We start from the raw sequence: 20,010 nt of genomic DNA on the forward strand, positions 1-20,010 counted from the left end.
CTAATCATTTTTTAAATAAAATATTTTAATTCTTAGCCAAATATTAAAATCGTGCCATTATTCTATTTTCATCAATATCCATCTGGATCCTTAACTTTTATTACGTTCCAACCCGTTTCTATACTTTCAAAATATCTATTTAAGTATGCAAATGTGATAGTATATTGAAACCGGGAAGGTCAAAACAAAACCGGGAAGGTGAAGCGCTATGCTGAGGCGGGGGGACGGGACGGGACGGGGCAAGAAACGGCTCCAAGGACTAGAATACAATTTACCAACATTCATAACAAGCAAGTCACATGAACCAAGTAAGCGGAGCCTTTTATTTCTAAAGGGTTTAAAATCATAGAATATTTCACATGGGATTAAACACACCATTCATTTCAGAGCCACTACTAAATAACAACAAAGACTATGAATAACAAAGACAAGATTACCTTATAAGTTCCTCTGAATGAATTCCCAGATTCTTTCTTCCATGTAGATCCGATCTCGATGCTGTCGAGGCATGTGTCGTTCGTCGGGGAATATCAGTAGTTCATACGTCTTTCTAGCCGATATCAGTGCATTCACAAGCCTTGCAGTATGCCTGAAGTGTACGTTCTCATCGATCATCCCATGCACAATTAACAGTCTTCCAGTCATCTTATTTACATGATGTATCACCGAGCTTTTCTCGTAAACTTCGGGATCTCGAGATGGTAATCCCATGTACTTCTCTGTGTAAAACGTATCGTACCCATCCCAAGCTGTAACGGGGGCACCAGATATAGCACATCCGTATATATCTGGAAACCGGGCCAAGCTCATTGCAGAGAGAAAGCCACCATAGCTCCATCCATATAAACCAATCTCTCCAGCTCTTGCTAAACCCTGCCTGATCAGCCATTTTGCTCCAACCAATTGATCGTCTGCATCGACATGGCCGATATTGTATTTTAGAGACGCTTCAAACTTTAGTCCACGTCGAGCGGTTCCTCTGTTGTCTAACTGCAATCAACAAACCATTCAAAAAGAATAAAAACTAATGATCCAACACAACCATGGACAGATGAACTCAAGCAAGGAAGGAAGCTACAATCCGAAAGAATTGCATTATGTACAAACCTTCCACACTAAGATCCCCCGGCTACGCAGATACTGAGCTCTCATGTCGACCGTATTTACCCATGAATCACAAACTAGCTGTACGCTCGGACCACCATACACAATGATCATAGTTTTGTATGGCGGTGGCCCGAATATTGCCTCGTTAGGCTTATATAAAGCTCCATAGAGCAATGTCCCATCACCAGTCTGTAACTCAACGATTTCTGGAGCCTCAAGATGAAGCCTTTGAATCCTTGGAATTGCAAGTGTTTGCTCATAAATTGGCAAAATGACACTTCCATCATTCAAGGAGCAGAGCAACACCCTTGGGGGAGAATTAAGAGAATCGTGAATGTCTATAAACCTTGCCATGCGATGATCGAGTACAACGACATGTTTCCCCTTCCCCTGAGTCAATCTTGTTGGTGGCTCCAATGGTGTATTCCCGGTAGTGGTTAGTTTGGTACAGTAAAGATGAGATTCAAGAGGCCCATCAACAGTTCCAGTAAAATAAACTAGCCCGGTCGCCTCGTTGACACCGGCAATTTGTTCAACCATCCAGTTGCCTTCAGTAATCGGCCCCAAGCACGTCCCATGACCATCGTGCAAATAAAGATGTCTAAATCCCGTTTTTTCACTGGCCCATATAAATCCTCCAGAATATTTGTTCATACTTTTGTCTAGTGGTGTGAAACAATCATGTAAGTTAACCCATGAATCTTGTTCTTCTACCAGCAAAACCTTTCTCTGGCCTGTCTTGATATCAAACCTGAGAATTTTCAGCTTGGTATGTAACCTATTTAGAATCTGAGCGATAAGAATATTTTCGTGCATCAAACAGACTCGGGCCAGATATTCCTCTTCCTCGGTTTCTCCACAAAGAAGATCCATCCAAGTAATCGGACCTCCAAAAACAGAGACAACGCCGAGACGAACAATGGCATTGGAAGTTCCTGCAAATGAATAAGCATGATCTTCTTGTGCATCCGAACCAATCAAACTTTTACCTTGATGCATGATTCTAAAGGGAGGAATCTTTGAGGTATCAACTTGTGTAAATGCAATATATTTGCTATCGAGCGACCACCAGTACCCATTTTTCCGATCCATTTCCTCCTGAAAAAAACAAAATTTTCCAGCTATATAATCCAAAAAAAACGAAGCCACACGTCGTTTCAGATCACTAATTATTTCTACTCTCTTCCATTAGAAAAAATTTCATTTCCTCCGGCTGCCAACCAAGAAAGAATAATTCTTTTCAAGATTCAGTGTGAAAAGCAGATGGTGGTATCCTCACCTCAGCTATATATTCTGCAATTCCATGCTGCAGTTTGGAAAAAAAAAGTGTCAGATTCTAGGGGAGAAATAAAGAGACGAAATGTTAAAAATTTATGTCATACTTAGTACACTGTCATGAACTTCTTCAACCAAGACGTCAACCGAAAACCTAACCAACTTGCTCTTCCTCTCAGAAGAAGAACCCAAACAATGGTAAAGGAAAGCTTAGAAATGCTAATTACTAAACTGTAAATACTATAAACGGGTACGCAAGCACAAATGATGTAACAGCTCAAGCCCACCGCTAGCAGATATTGTCTTTTTTGGGTTTTTCCTCGAGGTTTTTAAAATGCGTATGATAAGGAGAGGTTTCCACACCCTTAAAAGAAATGTTTCGTTCCCCTCAACAACCGATGTGGGATCTCACAATCTACCCCCTTTGAGGACCCAATGTACTCACTGGCACATCGCCCGATATCTAGCTCTGATACCATTTGTAACAGCTCAACCCCACCACTAGCAAATATTGCTCTCTTTAGGCTTTTCCTTCCGAACTTCCCCTCAAGGTTTTTTAAAACGCGTCTGTTAGGGAGAGGTTTCCACAACCTTAAAAGGAATGTTTCGTTCCCCTCTCCAACCATGTGGGATCTCACAGATGAAGAATGAAAGGACAACCAAGCTCTAGGATTCTACTTCCTAAAGTCCAACTCACTCCATTTGCTACAACATGTCACGAGCCGAAAGTAGACCGATGAAAAAATTAGCTTCAACAGAAAACTAGAGTTTACAAACAATGGCTGTAGATTTACCGAAATGTTTCTGCTAGCACCAACAGTCAACTGTCTCACTTCAAAGCATGTTAGATTCATGACATGAAGCTCCCCATCTTTAACGAATGCAACCATGGACCCATCTGGTGAGAGATGTGGATCCATGATTGGTGAAGAGGGTTTACTGGAAAGCTTAAGCTCTGGCGTTGAGCCAAGAAAATCCTGAATATAAATCTGCATAGAAGGAGAACGTCAAGTATATCGATATTGTATGATAATAAGTTGTAGTGCCTGTACTTCATAAAGAAGAAATCGTTTACGATTATCATTATTATTTCAATTGGATGCAAAATCAATGAATAAATGGTTTGCTTCAACGACCAGAAACTAAGTTTCTTAATTTCAAATAGTATTTTGACAAAAACGATTAATAGTATGACAACTTCAAAGAGATGAAGTGCTAACCCCAGCAGGCAGAGGCACCATAATTGCTTTCTTTTTGGGGCTCGTTTTCACCCATTCATACCGGGTTACTCCCAAACCACGTTCCCTCAATCTTTCTCTCCTCAATTTCTCTTCGGGTGAAATGTTACACTCATCCAGCCCACCATCAGGAGGACTGAAAATCAACTCCTGTTTGCAAGTTTTGATATCAAAAGCAAAAACCTTCTTATTTAAGGTAGAATCAGGACTAAACAAGTAAGTGATAAAACTGTCGTCTGGACTGAAAGTAATCAAAGTGGGGGCAACATATCCTGGCAATGGATATTGTACAATCTCTTCAACTGGGAAAAGAAAGGAGTCATCTAAACTCTGAGCAACACTCGAGTGAGTGACGGTCATGTTGTATGGAGGTGGCCTTGAACGCTTCAAATTCTTTGGCTTAGTGTCCTCATCAACCGATTGCATTACACCGAACATACTGGATTACAACCAAACAGAACATTACCAGAAGATAGAAGAAACAAATAATCTAAGAAATGGCAAATGAACTTTAGTAAATATGGTTGGCTTTTAATATTATTATTCATATGATATGAAATCATCCATACATCCGTCAGAAGAATGAGAGAAGCAAATAGGGGAGGGAAGGCGATCGAAAGAACAACTGATTGAGATTGATACAGGGAAGCAAGAGAAGGTTGCACAGAATTTTCAGATCAAGAAACCTTGGAAGGTAATATCAAATATAAGGGCTCTAAATGAGCTTAAAACACATTTTACTCAAAATCTGATACAGGACTATTCAATCATTAAAACTACAATTTCATAGATTATTGTAAAATTGTTAGTCGCCATAGATACGAGACCATTCAACGTTTTGAATTACGATTTCATAGAGCTAAAAACTCGCGCTTATCATAGAATTGCTCGAAGGAATCATGTAATATTCAAAGGTCACATGATAGTGTAAACCTACAAGCCAATCTCAAGATAAGATAGATACCTTAGAAAAATTCAGTTTCAGATAGAACATGCTTCTCCACAACCTATATCAAATGAAACGGATTAAAGATTTGTAGTTCCAGCAATTTCACAGAAAAGAAAACGAAAAACAAAATCAAGGACTGTTCTTAACAAATCATTACATTTTAAGATGCTCCCCAAGAATCAAAAGGGTAAGGGGATCATCCACAGGATCCAATCGCATGTAATGCAACTTCACCCAACACTTTTTTCAGTAGAACAAAATCCACAAGGAATAAGAATCCTAGGAACGAATGATGAAATCATAAACTCAACATCAAAAGTAGAAGCACTTTTTTGTCAACGCCTCGATTCGAACAAATCGATCAGACCTGAAAAGCAGACGAAAACGATCAATCTCAAAAGCGATAAGAATTCAGATTCCGGAACTAGATTCCTCGAAACAGTAATTTCCTGAAAAAGAAGAGATCGGAAACGTAGATATTTTGGGTTAAACATTTGACCATCCAAATTCAAAACCTAGAATTCGAGGACCAACAAGAAACACATGATTCCAAACAGTGTAAAGTTCCACAGATTTATCAAACACAAAGCATAAACATCCACAAGAACTTGTAATCGCATGCGTTAAAGTGAAAACGAACCACTTGGCCTCGACAAAAGGGATTGAACAGGACTTCATTTGAGTGAAGGGGAGTAATGGTAATGCGGGTTTTGACGTTCTGGTTCGAAAAACAAAAAGAATTAAGCATCATCATAATCCATGGCGATTAGAAAATGAACCGCAGAATTGAAATTCCACAAGGGGAGATGGAAAATGAAGTGATGAATCCACTCACCTCTGTGTTTCTGTCTCGTTCTCTGTGCCCATCATCTCTTAATCCATCATAATCTCAAGATATAAATAAAGAAAAATTCCCCTTTCTCTGTTTGTCTCTTTCCTTAATCTCTAATGTAAACAAAAACATAATACAAAAGAGAACTTCCCCCACAAGTTTTTGCTTCATTGAGTAACAGCACAACGAAAAGGGAGACAACAATAGCAACTCCAAACTCTGTGGTTATATGCTAACCAAAAGGAAGCTCCAGTTGTCTATTAGCTTATAACATTGTTTTTTTTAAAATTGTTTTCTAACATATTTACTCGTTCACATTTTTCAAAATAGTTCTCTCAAATGTAACTCTAGTCTCGAGCATAAACTGATATTGTCTACAAAGTACAAATTTAACACGACGACTTGCTTTTTTAGGTTAGGACAAGTGTGTACAATAGTTTTTCCACTGTTGTAATAGTGCAATTGTGATCGGTGGTATATGTATATATATATAATTTTTATTTTTAAATTTTGTGGTTTTTTAATTAGTATTTTGAGTAAATTTTAAAATTATTTTTCCCAATTAATTTGAAGTATTTTGATAGGGTATACCTAAATTAAGTTGTTCATTTTTTAAATTATTTTAAAAAAATTATACTTATTCACAATATATATTATATTAATAACTAAAATTTTATAAAACTTAAATATCAAACGTTTATAAGTCACAAAACATAGGTTACAAATACCAAATATTCTTAATTTTTTTATAATAATTTTAAAGGTAAGATAAGTTTGTAAATCTTTTTTTAGGGTTGGTCCGATTGACTAGACCAATAAAATTCTCGGACACAACTATTTTTTTCGATTTTTCAAGAATTCAATTCAATATATAACGAAAAAAAAAAACACAAAAAATAACCTGAATTATTCGGATAATTAGATACGAAAAAATTCACCAAAAATCATATATATTAAAGAAGAGTTTTCACCCATCCACCATTTTTACTAGGCTTCTATTTTTCTTTTTTTTTAAAAAAAAAAAAAAGAAAATCATTTTCCTTTATATAAAAAAGTTGGATTCATATTTAAAAGTCAAAAGATTTTGGCACGTGTTTCAATGATACACGTAAGGCCAAAAAAAGCCCCATTACATTATCTTTCCATTTTCTTTAAAGCCCAATTAGAGATTTTCCCCTTCAAATTAATATATATATATATATGTTTGTAAAAAGATAATGTGAGGAGTGACATGAATTATATAATATATGATACAACCTTACTTTAATGACATGTCAGAGACAAAGGATCTCAAAAATAAAAAAAATCTTACAAAGTCCAACAAGGCTACACCACGTGGATTAAAATTTGTCCACGTCCTTTAGACTTGACAGTGACTCTCGATTTGATTTTGTAAGGAGATAGCTATTTATTAAATATGACTTTTTAATATATGATTTTGGATCACAACACTCATTCTTTAATGTTTATGTTCACGTGAACAAAAATTTGTAGGGAGAAAAAAATAAAAAACTTGTTTTTCTATCACAATTCCAATAGAACACAAATATTTGACTTTTTAATCGGGAGAATATGACTTGACAATTTAAACTATGCTACGGAAACTTTTAACACTTAACGATCATAATGGAGGCTTTTCTTAACCTACAACAAAGTTGACCAATACAAACCGCCATCCAATGCAAGAGAGCCATTGTCTCTTCAGTTAAAGAGTCCGACGACAAAGATCCATTAGACTTCTTATTCGGGAGAATATGACTTGACCATTTGAACTATGTTACGCTAACACTTAACGATCATCCAATGCAAGAGAACGTTGTCTCTTCAGTTAAACAACATTAGTTTCAATAAATCTGGACAGTGAGCACTAAAAAAAATGCCTAATCTAGTGAGGAACTACAGATGCCACAGCCTCCTATTCCATTTCCTTGAAATTCTTCAGCTAAACCATAAGATAAGATATTTACCTCAAAAATGAAATAGGAAGCTTATGCATTTTCTCAGGTTAAAATATTGCAGCTGACAGCTCCTTTCCCCAAGTTGTTCACCGGAAAACTTGGTGTTTTCTACAGCAAATTTCATCGTGGTGTCAGCCTCTCCGGCTTGACTGAGAGTTGTTGCTGTCATTTCACAATTAAAATAACATTCAGAAATACACCACTGTTGAAACTAAGTTTGGACTCTATTTATAAATATTTTCAAAATATAAACAATTATGAATTCAAATGTTTACAGAAAACAAGCAAACTTTTCAAAGAAAAACTAAATGGTTCTCAAACAAGATTTATAATTTAACCTATATTATCATAAGCTATAACACTAAATTTATAATTTAACCTATATTATCATAAGCTATAAACAGATTTTTGTGCAGGGTATTTTGCCTTATTCTCAGATTTGTTGAGTTCGTTGAGCAGGCACGCTAATTTAACAGGCCCTAGCCAAGCGACATACACTAATTTAACAACATGCTGACGTTTTCAATATTATAGCAGTCAACAACCATGTTCTTTCGCAGATGTCGATTTTTAACATACTGAAGAGGTTCAGTCTGTCGGGCCAATTTATAACAGGCTCCTAGTGCATTCCGAGCAATTGTATTTGAGTAAAAGGAGTGGCATTATAAGCATCAAAGTTGATCTTTGAAAGGTCAGGTCATAAGATTGAATTTCCAGATGAAATTACAGTTATTTTCCAGTGCAAAAGAATCACAAACATTCATTAATAGAAATTTTGAAGGCCATAAATGATTACACCAACGAAAGTAAATTGTGAATTGGCAGAGCAGAGAGTTACAAGCATCCCCCCAATTCCAAGACCTCGTCGTTGCAAATCAAGAAGTTCCCATGTGGGAAAATTTTCTTGGCTGCAAATTAGACAATGTCAAGGCTAGAATGGAGAAGCGGAACTCCCTATTTCCAAATCAGACCTCTTTAAATGTCAAGGCTGGTAGGCTCACATTCGCTCAAATCATACCTCTTTAAGCACCCCCCCAACAATCGTCTCTTCAAAATTTCAGTTAATATGGACAAAAAGAAAAGTTATGGAAGGATTTCATTTGGAGGGAAGCTAGAGATGATATAAGGCTGTCACTTGCAAGTTGAAGATATTCATGAAGAGCTAGCAATTTCGAGGAAGATTATTAGAAGTATAATATGGATTCACAAGTTCGGAATCACAGAAGTTCTTTAAGTCAACGAAGGTGGCTGCTCTTAGCCAGATATAATTTGCAACCGAGAGCTCCTTTGTAAGACCTATTGCTTAAAAGACTTGGAAATGGACAAAAAATCAGATGATCAGAAGACAATAGACTAGAATCCGCTCCCTTCTCCACTAATTCCAGCTATTTATTCAACCTCTAACAGTAAGGGGGAGTTGATCATTTGAGATTTAAAACTGAAATTTAAGACTCATAAGAGTCATTTTTGATATGGAGGTGCAAACTGGATTCGCTGCTATAAGAATAGGGCCAGCTAAGAAGATTAAATTATTCACATTGTTATTTACACGCAAGAGCTTCAATACGCAAGATAAGAACAGAGAATAGGATCCCAGAAAGAAATCCTTATTATGCAAAAGGATGAACCATTTATTGTAATTTTTTTGTAGGAAACAGAGATTATATTCAGTATTCGTTAAATTTTAGGACTTACCTGAGCTGCGTATGATGAACTTTCAGCAAGGAACTTTAGAAACTCTGCCTTTTTCCTATCGAAATTGAGCTTAGAATTGTTCAGTAATGCTTGTTCTCTCTTTATATCTTCAATCATCTTTTCCTTTTTCCACTTGAGCTCTTTCATCTGCCTCTCAGATTCAATGTAGCTTTCAGGCAGGCTTGATTTCATTGAGGCCTTCGGAAATCTCAACTGAACATCTTCCCTGATACCAAACATGAAAAAACTGAGATTAACACTGAATCAAATCCAACTTTCAATTGAACAACAAAAATAAGCCCACAAGCCATAGCAAAAATTCAATTTTTCTTTCTGAAAATGTAAAGCCAATCCTAGCATTATTGCATAGTTTTGCATCAAGGATTTTCAGGAAATGATAGATGACAGTGCTTAGTAGTTTTCACCGACAGCATAAAAAGCCAAAGAATTATCACTCGGAATCTAAACATTGGAGTAGCACAAAAATAGTAAGATGTTTTCTATAATTTGAGGATGGGAGTGAGTCCATGGACCAACCAATATATATCCAATTAGATTAATTGGCAAAAAGCAATTGACAAATAAAAAGAGAGATTAAACTCTAAAGCAAGGTCGACTAAATGATTCAGACAAACTTGAATTACAATTTTGAAAGAGAGCTTCATACTGATTGCCCAAGCAAAAAAGACCATTAGCCTTGATTATTCCTCCATCTAAAGAAAGTGCACCATCACTTATGCAAGGGAGAGCTTGTAGCATGTCAGCTCTTGTTTTATATACTTGAAGACGAGAAAAGAGAGAATAGAACAGCGTCTCCCTGAGACCATATCCATTGGCTGCAAAACAAAACAAGTGTGTGCTATCAATATTGATCATGTTAACAGCAAAGCCAACAAAGCCAGGTGGACACTCCCCGTTAGGTAATCTTGGCTTTAGAAGATCAAGCCTCCTTTGTGGGTCATTAGGAATAAAATCACCAGCATACGGTCTGCAAAATAAAGTATTTTTAGCGTTCTCATAGATTAAATCATACATAAATAAAATCTCTGAAGAATGTTTACAAACTTAAAACTCCATAATTTCAAACAGAGACAGCATATAAGAATAATGCCTCAAATGTTCAAGACAAATTACGAGAAACCGGCCATCCAAGTTCCTCCCAATTGAAGCACCAAGACCATGAAGGCCAGAACTTTTGTTTATGCAACCTTCCTTGTCGTATGTTTCTAACATCTTAACTCCATCATACGTTCTACAGACAATTGCCAGCATAGTTTCCATTCCCAGGTACTCAGAGAGCAGTCTGAAATTGAATTTTTTTTACATAAATCACGTAAGTGCAAAACTATTTATATCGTTTGTTTGATTTTGTAATATAATTGACTCTTAAAAGAACAAGCAATTCATAGCAGGAAGAACGGAAGGCACATCAAAATAAATATAGTTAGAAGAGAGGCCAGACATCAAAGAACATGCTAAAAGCACACCCATCTTCCACATCCACCTTTAATTGTTTAAGCTACTCTTCAAAAAATTTGACAACCAGAAACAAATAAGAAACTATCTTGATGCATTTTGGCCCACCAAAAGCTGTTTTACAGTATTTGAATGGTAACGGCTCAAGCCCACCACTAGTAAATATACATAAACGTGTGGGTTTATATCATTTCCTTTTGGATAGTTAACCTCAATACAATGTACCAAATGAGATGTAATACAAACTCAACAACCCCCAAAATAATCACATTCCCAAATAGATGGAGGAAAATGAAATAAAATAAATAAGACGACAGACAGACCTGCCAAGGTTATCATCATCAACTTTTCCAAGCCGAGCAACAATGCCCAATACATCCTTGGTCAACGTAATGTTGTAAGCCTGAATACCATGATGTGTGTTCAATCTACATATAATACCAGCAGCAGACTTTTCCTGCTGCATAATCTGTTCCATCGTTTCCTCTTCGCTTTGAGGATGGGAATGAACCTCGTTTTCAGCCACAGGTGTGCCAGAAGAATGATACTTGCCTAGAATAACGAAATGAAATTCTAAGTGGATATACAAAACAAAAGAAAAGGGAATACCAATAAGTTCTAACACACAAATAGTAAACAAAATACCTTGCAAATCGAGGATGGATTCGTCTAATTTTTTTTTCTGAGTGTTGAGAAATTTAATGTTATCCTCGTGCTGTTTTATTTTCATGCCAAACGTCTGTAAATCCTCTTCAAGTTTCTGCAGGAATCAAGAAAATGATGCATGAGACTCTTAATTCGCTAGCTAAAAGTATAAACAAACAAACCATTGTCAACCAAGAGACTAAAACATGAGATCCTACACATGCATTATTCATCCATACAACAGTAATCCGAAAACAAATTTGTGTTAAAAAAAAAAAAAAGCAAGAGATTGAAGGAGAAAAAGAAGGCCATATGAGAATGATGACACCTTGGAGAAGTTGAAGATGTATTCCGCATGCGTGAATCCCCCATTTTGCATATCACCGCTCATTACTAAAGACTTGTCGCTCTGATCGACTTGCATATACTGTGAAGAATCTTGAGCGGGCGATGTCGGAATCCGTATAGCCAGCTGCAAGAAAGAGTACAATTAGAAGCCAACGCAGTCGAGAAATTCAACGAACAGAAACTCTCCAGCTACAATTTCTTCAACAGAGATACAATAGGGAAAGAGAGATGCCTGCATATTGTTTTGTTGAAACATGGCCGGCTGCTGAAGTGAGTACAGAATTGACAAAATTGAGGTTAGATATGATTGGAAAATGCAAGAAATTGGCGTCAAGGCGCTAGGGATTTCAGAGAAGCGAGTCTTTCTCGGTGTTCTTCCTCCACCTCCTCGCTTCGCTCTGTGGAGGTCTGGTTCTTTACCAGTCCGGTCAAACGCCCAATTCGATTTTATGCTTCCTCAATTTCGTTCTTTTGTTTTTTTTTCAGTCATCCCTTTGTCGTAATGATCCAAATATTTTTTCTTTAAAATAAATTATAAAAATTGATAGCAGACTCATTTGTGAGCCCAAATCAAAACTACGAGACTTTATGTTTAAAATGGTCAATATCATACCATTGTTTAGAGTCATGTTCATCTAATATGGTATCAAAGTTATGCCAATAGAATCCTCAAATATCGAATAAACCTCGAATACTATCTTTATTAGCATGAAGTCATGTTCATCTGATATATATATATATAATTGTTACTATTTATTTTGCTTAATTTCAAAATTCAGTAATAAAAATTAATTTTTGTAAAGTTTTAAGGACGAATATAATATTTAAAAAATACAATTGTTCTTTCTACTTTACTTTCAAATTGGGATTCGAAAATCTAGCTCACGAAGAGTCATACCACAAGTCCCAATTTGGACGTGAAGCCTTAAATATTATGGTTAATTTTGGACTAAAATGACAAACTAAAGTTACAGAGAAAATTAGATGTGAAAGATACAAATAGACTCGACCTAAGCCAAAATTTAGATTAACATGTGAGGATCGAGCATGAAATCGAGGAGAAGAGAAGAATTTGGCTCAGAGCCTAGATGATGACGATGTTGATGGATATTTCTAAAAAATTTAAAAAAAACGAGACTTTTTAAATAACTTGAAGTATTTTATTATTATTATTATTATATTGATTAGGTTTATGTTGATTTATCCTTATGTCAAATTTATGGATACAAAGATAAAAATGTCTACCTATCAATAGAAATTTAATATCGAGATAATATGGATCTTATCCATATGGTTAAAAAACAACCTTATTTATTTATTTATTTATTTATTTTTATAATGTAATTTAAAAGGGATTTAGGATAAGGGCACAAGAAAAAGTAAAAAAGACAATTTTACCCTTTTGAAATTTTAAAAATCACAAGAAAAGCCCTTCATAAAAATTCTACAATATAAATGGATTTAAATAACCATTTGATTCACAAATCTCTAATATTTATCCAATTTCAATCCTTATATATTTTTTTATAAAAAAAATAATTTATTAAATGAACAAATCAAAACATTTCAAAGTGTAATAATTATCTGATGAAAATAAATTAAACAAAATTAAATGTAAATTTTGTGGTTAGTTGCCATTAAAAGTAGTTGAGATATCTTGTTTGTTTGTTAGGTAGCTAAAGTCCAAGAGCAACCCTCACCCAAATTATCATTATTTCACTAATAAAAAAATTATTTTTTTTTTAAATTATGAAATAATATAATTATACTGTTATAATTAAAATTAAAAAAAAATTAAAATATAAATATTTAAATCTTCGACGTCGAAAAAATAATTAATATCAAATGATTATCGAATGGAATCTGTATTTACAATGACTTATGATTTTAATTCTATTACTTAAATATTAATGAAATTAAATAAGGACGAGTAAATAAATTTAATTTTTTATTTAATATATATAAATATTTAATAATTAAACTATATTTAAGTTGATACGAATAAAAAATAATTTTTTTTTTTTTAATGATTAAACTAATTGATTATTTGGGACCAATGGAAGACTCAAAAAGACAGCCCAACTTCCACATATATCATATATTGCTTTGGGACCTAATTAGGTAATGTTTGTTTCCAAAGCAAATAAAAATTATGGAAAAATTAAAACTTTTTTTCTTCATTATATGAACATTTTCATTTTGCTTCTCCCATAAGGTGCTTTTGGTTTGTAATTGGATTTTAAAATTTTAATTATTATAGGTGTATATATAACTTTTTGAATTACAACTAATTAGCCGGAGCATAACTAAATGACTATATATCCATGTTCATAATTCAGTCTAGATTTTAGAATTTGAGTTCGACCCGTGATGAACCCTTGGGTTCTCTGGTATTTCCGTATAACTACTTTACTTGTTGGATTTTTTATGATTGAATCACTGAAAAATAATGTACACTTTGTTAGTATAGATAGTAACTACACAGTACTTAAAATATGTAACTCGCCAAGTTTTGGAATCTGGGTTCGGCCCCTGATGACTCTAGCATTCTTCAGTATGATTGAGTCACTAGAAAGGAGTGTACCCCTTATTAGTATGGACAATAACAATCAATTATTTAAATCATGTATTTACACAATGTTTAAGACATGTAACATGTCTTGTCCATAATTCATACCAAGTTTTGGAATCTGGGTTTAACCCTTAATGACCCGAGCTTTCTTTAGTATCTTTTGCAGTATGACCACACTACCTACTTGTCATACCAAGTTTTGGAATCTGGGTTTAACCCTTAATGACCCGAGCATTCTTCGGTATCTTCTGCAGTACGACCACACTACTTACTTGTCGAGTTTCTTGTCGTCTCGATTTATTTATGTACGTACACCTCCTTTACTGAAACGTTTAAATATTTAAAACCCAATAATAAGAGGTTAAGTAAAACAAAATTGAAATGATTAGGGCAAAGAATGAAGTAGGTGGTAGAAGGGTGGATGATTTTTCAAATTTAGGGTTCCTTTATGGAGAGGCAAGGCAAGGGATCGAGTCAGCTGGAAGTAGAGGGATGATATTAATTACTTATTTAAACCGCTCCCAATTGTGATATATGTGATCAGGTCCTTCAATATAAATACCATTGCCTTGCTTGCTACCCCTCATGAATCCTCTTATTTACTCCTCAAGTCCTCTCATTTCCCCTTATTTACACAATCAGCCTAGGTCAAGAACGATGCAATAATGGGGAAGAAAGGAGGAGGCAGCTGGTTCTTCGCCGTCCGGAAAGCTTTCAAGCCGCCGCCGCTCACCCTGCCTGAAACTAAGGTCAAAATTAAGCTTCTATGTCCATTAATGGCGACTGGATTTTGTTTTATTGAGTTAATTTATTGCAGAAATTTGAAGAAGATAATAGCTCTCCTGAGACGGCTGCAGATTATGAGAGGCAGAGCAATAATTCCACGCCATTAACGCCCGGTGATAGAAACCATGCCATCGCGGTTGCTGCTGCCACTGCTGCAGCGGCGGAGGCTGCGGTGGCGGCGGCTCAGGCGGCGGCGAAGGTTGTTCGTTTGGCTGGCTATGGCCGCCCGTACTCTAAGGAAGAAAGAGCTGCAACTGTTATTCAATCTTATTATAGGGGTCACTTGGTAAATATATATTTAACTTTTTTTTCTTTCATTCTTCCATTTTAAGAAATTAGGCTCAACATCATTCATTACCAACCAATTATAATTTTTTAAAATGATTTTTAAATATTATATTTTTATTAATTTAAATTAATAAAAAACTAAAATAAATTCTTTCAAATTTTTCAATAATATCTTTAAAATTTTTAAAATATAAAATTTATATAAAAAATATTAATAATTTATTATAAAAATAGCCTTTCATTTTCAATAAATTTTTTAAAATTTTATTAATATTCTTAAATCTTCAAGAGTATTCTTAATATACGCTCAAAAGCATTTGTTCCATTTTTTTTTTTTGTAGGCCCGATGCGCTTTGCGTGCATTGAAGGGTTTAGTGAGACTGCAAGCACTAGTTCGAGGCTACAACGTACGTAAACAAGCACAAATGACAATGCGATGCATGCAAGCATTAGTTCGAGTCCAAACTCGAGTTCGAGCCCGAAGGCTCCAACTAGCACACGACAAATTCCAAAGAAAAGTTGAAGACGTCGAATTAGAAGAAGAAGGATTCAAACAAAAACGTGAGAAATTAAAGATTCCCAACAAAAGATGTGAAATGGAAGCTAAAAGTTTGGAGAAAAATAGGAAACATGAACCCGGTCCGGTTTATGAAAGTGAAGGCCGGCGTACGACTCAATGGGGTTGGAGTTCGCTGGACCGATGGATGTCGTTTCAGCCTTACCACAATCAGGAAGACATGTCGGAGAAGACCGTTGAAATGAACTTGGATTCAGGCCCAAACTCGGCCCATATTCCGAGCTACATGGCCCCAACTCAGTCGGCCAAGGCTAAGGCCCGGAGGTTGAGTCAAGTCAAGCCGCAGAGCCCAGTTTTGAGCCCATCAATGAGGAAAGGTTGGGTTTCCGATTCGTCGAGTTCTACAGTGAACCAGGCCCAATACGGCCCAATAAGCAAGAATAATGGGAAAAGCACTCAATTCCATGATGGTGGGAATACAGGCCTCGGCCCAGATAACTACGTGGACGAAGATTGGGCCTTTCCCCTTGAAGTCCATGGTTGATGATGATTCGGTGAAAATGGGCCTCGTACTTCGGCCCATATTTGTTTGCAGAATGTTATTTATTGGCACTCAGTGCTTCTTTTGCCATTATTTCCATATTTGATTGATTGGTTTGATACAAAAACAAATCTTGCATCTCTCTCTCTCCTCTCTCTCTCTCTCTCTCTATATATATATATATATATATGTATACATATTTCTTTTTTTTGAAAAAAATGATTTTTTTGGTCCCGACGTTCTATTAATATTTGTTACAAACGTTAAATATTCTTGGTCGAGTTATTCAGTCATATGAACACTCCTATGAACCTTATCTTGTCTTGTTGTTGTCAGATTTAGACTAAGATTAAAATAATAATAATAATAAATATAGATTAAAAAAATATATATTTCTTTTATTAGAGATTTTTTTTTCTTGATTATAATTTTTTAATTTTTAAAAAATAATTATTTTATTTAAAATAAATTATGGATTTTGGGTTGGGTTTGACTTTATAAGAATAGATTTTTCAAACAAGTGGGTCATGAATCTAAATTTATTTAAATAAAAAAAAAATGAAATTGGTACAAAATTGGATCATTGTTCAATTCATCCATTTAATAACAAAAATAAATTCGTAGGCCTTCCGTCATTTATTCCATCGTCGGTGGGCGCCTTGCTTCTTCCCATTTTTAAAATTATATATTTCTAAATTATAATTTGAGAATATATATATATATATATATATATATATATATATATATATATATATTTAATTTAGTGCATAATTTTTTTATTTTAAAATATATCTTACAAATTATCTATTTTCTTTAAAATGTTACTCATTTGTAACCTATAGACTATATATTTTTTAGTTTAATAATAAGAGCGAAAATATATAAATTATTTTAAAAAAATAAAAATAAATGTAACTTCAACAATTAAAAAAAAAATTAATGATTGGCTGTCAATTTGTATTTTTTGATTGGTGACAAAATTTTTAAGATGAAAGGGATTCATTCTTATCCGAATATTTGTTAATCTATTTATTTATTTTTAACTAAAATTGACTTTCTATTTATTTAATTATGATAATAAAAATTTAACGATTTTGTACCTAATTTATGTGTTTTAATTAAAAAATTTAGTACAATATTAAATAAAAAGAAAAGATGTTTTAAGAAATTATAAATATAATATAGAGATAAAAATGAGTTATATATAATGTTTTTTTTTATATATAATATGTCATAACTAATTAAAAGTAATATGAAAATGGAAAAAATAAATAATTATATTGGAAATAATTTCTTTAAATGAGCTTTTAATTTTCGAATGTTTATATCACTATTGAGGCAGAGATGTTGACAGAAATAATGAGGCTGATTTTATTCATAAAGAAATTTAAATGAAAAAAAAATTGAATATTAAAAAAAAAAAACGTGAAAAAATAAGAGAAATAATTAAAAAAATGTTAAAATTAATAGATAAGAATTTTTCATGCAATAAATAAATCGTAAGTATTTTTATTGGTAATAAATTTTTTATATAAATAAGTATTTTTATTAGTAATGCTTATTTCACTTGATAATAATTTTATAAAGAGTCTCAATATATATATATATATATATATATATATATATATATATATATATATACATATAATATTGATTTTAAAGAATTTTATTGAATATTATAAAAATGTATAATAAATTTAATATTTCATAAATAAAAATATATATAATGTTTTAACATAATTTTAAAAATTTAAATTTTAATATTATGAAATGATTTTTTTTTTCGTATTTATTTATTTATTGTTTATTGTTTAATAAGAATATTGGAGAATTTCAAACTCTATTAAACGCTCAACCACCCCACTCACACAAGCTCACTCTCTTTCCTGGTCTCTACCCCATGTGGTCGGAGCCGCCCCACACACTGGAGCGGAGCTCTACGCCGTCGCTAGTTCTCTCTCGGCTTCCGCCAGAGCCACCGTGGATGCCGACACCGCCTCGTTTAACTTTGGCCTCCGTTCCCTTTTTGTGGGAGGAGGCGCCGGGTAAGCCCCGACCATTCGCTGGATCGGAAATTCCGTGGCTATCGCCGCCGCTGGGGGACCTTCCTCCGCCGCCTCGGCTGTTGAATGAAGCCATACAGAGCACTCTGCTGTCGCCCACGACCGTGCTCGACGGACCTGAAAGGGCTTATGGATCAAAAAGATGGGGTAGTTTCAGAATGTGTAAGGAGCTTGTCAGCGGCGGGAACGACTCTTTGGCCACCGGTGTCGACGGCGGCGGTGGTGGAAGCGGGAGGTTTGGAAAGAAAATAACTCCGTCACTGTCGGTTTCTTCTTACGGAAGATCACACTTCTTGGTAAGTCCAAATATTTCAACTTTTTTTTTTCTTTTCATAATAATATATATTTTTTTAAAAATGTGAGTAGGTAATATTTGTTTTGTTATGCTAAATATTTTAAATATTTTATAAATAATAATATATATATATATATATTAGTATTATTTTATTTATTTACCCTTAATCCGGGTTATTTTTCAATCTTTAACTTGAAAAATCGAACAATATCTATTATAACGACTTGACTGAATTACAGGTGAAGATTTATGAAAAATTTAAGCGGGTTTTCCAAGGGAGACGAAGGCAAAGATGATTAACTTCTATTTTAAAGTAACAATTAATTATAAGCGTATGACTGATTTTAGTTATATTATTTCTTTATGATCATAAATATATGTTAATAGGACATTAGTCATGTGTAATAAATGAAATTTGATTTCGCATCAGATTAATTAATGAAATTAGGGTAGTTGGTATGTTATATACTTTTGATTCTTCTTATGATATGGAGACTAATATATTATATATCATCGTCTCTAAATTAATAATAATTTAAACAAATTTGAGGTTTTTAAACAATTTATGCAAAATAAAATATAATACTTGAAGCCTTAACGATTTAATGACTTACGTAAGGTAATCTCTGTGAATTGATAGAGGAATATTGTCTTGAGAATTCACTTGTCGACTCAACCTAAGGTGGGACTTAATTATACCATGGTGGGGTGGCTCAGCAAGGTCGATATCTTCCCTACCGAGTCAATTTCCTTTAATTACAGTGATCTTGATGATATGTCCTAATTTTCTCGTGATGTCTAGTGCATAAATCTAATATCATGATGGATATGCTATTCCTAAAGAATTGGAAGATGCTTGGTTCAGTTCATGCATGAATCTAGAGCACCTATCACATTGGCTGACTTTGACACAAGATGTCGGACTATCATAATTAAACATAATCAACATGGCTCTACATTACTTTTGAGTGAGTTGAGACTTGAGGTTCGAGAAACTTTAGACATCTCCTCGTAGTCGACATTTCTAAGTGAAGTGAATTGACCTATCACATGGCATTTGGAGATGATTCAACTTACAAATTTAAAGTCGCTACAAAATTCAATTCGATTTGGTTCGATACTCAAACTGTGGAGGCGTTAGCTGAACCAATACCTGTTGGTTCAACTGGGCTTCAACCCAGGCATATTTTGTCATGTAGGGTAGCATGGGAGCATATTGGTATATTCCAAAGGCATATTTTGGTCCTATTGCTTAAATTTCTCTCCAAATCCACAATTTGAATTCATTTTCTCTCCCTCTTTTGGATTCCATCTTGCAAAGCAGCCAGCCATCTTATGAAGGCAACCTCCTCTGCCACAACTTCCCGGCAACTCGATTCCGAATTAGATCTAAAATTGACGGGTTAGTATAAGCTTATCCGTGCT

The 20,010-nt window shown here is 34.3% G+C and overlaps 4 protein-coding genes across 10 annotated transcripts; 2 read left to right on the forward strand and 2 right to left on the reverse strand.

Annotated features, from left to right (window-relative positions):
* Positions 1 to 295: 295 nt before the first annotated feature.
* Positions 296 to 5,547, reverse strand: LOC111490979 (dipeptidyl aminopeptidase 4-like). 3 transcript variants are annotated; one of them, XM_023139677.1, is made up of 9 exons: positions 5,405 to 5,547; positions 5,210 to 5,287; positions 4,727 to 4,936; positions 4,585 to 4,627; positions 3,603 to 4,059; positions 3,177 to 3,371; positions 2,387 to 2,413; positions 1,108 to 2,205; positions 296 to 990 (listed from the first exon to the last, which is right to left on the reverse strand). In XM_023139677.1, exons 5-9 carry the CDS (start codon positions 4,056 to 4,058, stop codon positions 439 to 441), a joined length of 2,328 nt encoding a protein of 775 aa, XP_022995445.1. In that variant the 5' UTR covers position 4,059; positions 4,585 to 4,627; positions 4,727 to 4,936; positions 5,210 to 5,287; positions 5,405 to 5,547; the 3' UTR covers positions 296 to 438. The 3 variants fall into 3 exon arrangements, with proteins under 3 accessions (XP_022995445.1, XP_022995443.1, XP_022995444.1); XM_023139675.1 differs by lacking the exon at positions 5,210 to 5,287 and having other exon boundaries at positions 5,405 to 5,540; XM_023139676.1 differs by lacking the exon at positions 5,405 to 5,547 and having other exon boundaries at positions 5,210 to 5,398.
* A 1,455-nt stretch (positions 5,548 to 7,002) lies between these two features.
* On the reverse strand, positions 7,003 to 11,993 carry LOC111491245 (protein DEFECTIVE IN MERISTEM SILENCING 3-like). Of its 5 annotated transcripts, none has more exons than XR_002719682.1 (8): positions 11,756 to 11,993; positions 11,504 to 11,647; positions 11,176 to 11,290; positions 10,854 to 11,103; positions 10,166 to 10,357; positions 9,699 to 10,042; positions 9,055 to 9,280; positions 7,003 to 7,521 (listed from the first exon to the last, which is right to left on the reverse strand). XR_002719682.1 is itself a non-coding variant. In XM_023140060.1 (8 exons), the coding sequence occupies exons 1-8, from the start codon at positions 11,777 to 11,779 to the stop codon at positions 7,480 to 7,482; spliced, it is 1,302 nt and encodes a 433-aa protein (XP_022995828.1). In that variant the 5' UTR covers positions 11,780 to 11,991; the 3' UTR covers positions 7,003 to 7,479. The 5 variants fall into 5 exon arrangements, 3 of the variants coding, with proteins under 3 accessions (XP_022995828.1, XP_022995827.1, XP_022995829.1); XR_002719681.1 differs by having other exon boundaries at positions 9,690 to 10,042; XM_023140060.1 differs by having other exon boundaries at positions 9,722 to 10,042; positions 10,854 to 11,092; positions 11,177 to 11,290; positions 11,756 to 11,991.
* Positions 11,994 to 14,624: 2,631 nt separating this feature from the next.
* Positions 14,625 to 16,367, forward strand: LOC111491335 (protein IQ-DOMAIN 1-like). The gene is made up of 3 exons (XM_023140219.1): positions 14,625 to 14,844; positions 14,913 to 15,167; positions 15,511 to 16,367. The coding sequence occupies exons 1-3, from the start codon at positions 14,761 to 14,763 to the stop codon at positions 16,228 to 16,230; spliced, it is 1,059 nt and encodes a 352-aa protein (XP_022995987.1). The 5' UTR covers positions 14,625 to 14,760; the 3' UTR covers positions 16,231 to 16,367.
* Positions 16,368 to 18,106: 1,739 nt separating this feature from the next.
* Positions 18,107 to 19,046, forward strand: LOC111491336 (uncharacterized protein At4g00950-like). Its single transcript, XM_023140221.1, has 2 exons — positions 18,107 to 18,586; positions 18,825 to 19,046. Exons 1-2 carry the CDS (start codon positions 18,128 to 18,130, stop codon positions 18,879 to 18,881), a joined length of 516 nt encoding a protein of 171 aa, XP_022995989.1. The 5' UTR covers positions 18,107 to 18,127; the 3' UTR covers positions 18,882 to 19,046.
* Positions 19,047 to 20,010: the final 964 nt, after the last annotated feature.

The sequence above is a fragment of the Cucurbita maxima genome, unplaced genomic scaffold, assembly GCF_002738345.1.
Source record: "Cucurbita maxima cultivar Rimu unplaced genomic scaffold, Cmax_1.0 Cma_Scf00016, whole genome shotgun sequence".
Taxonomy (NCBI): domain Eukaryota; kingdom Viridiplantae; phylum Streptophyta; class Magnoliopsida; order Cucurbitales; family Cucurbitaceae; genus Cucurbita; species Cucurbita maxima.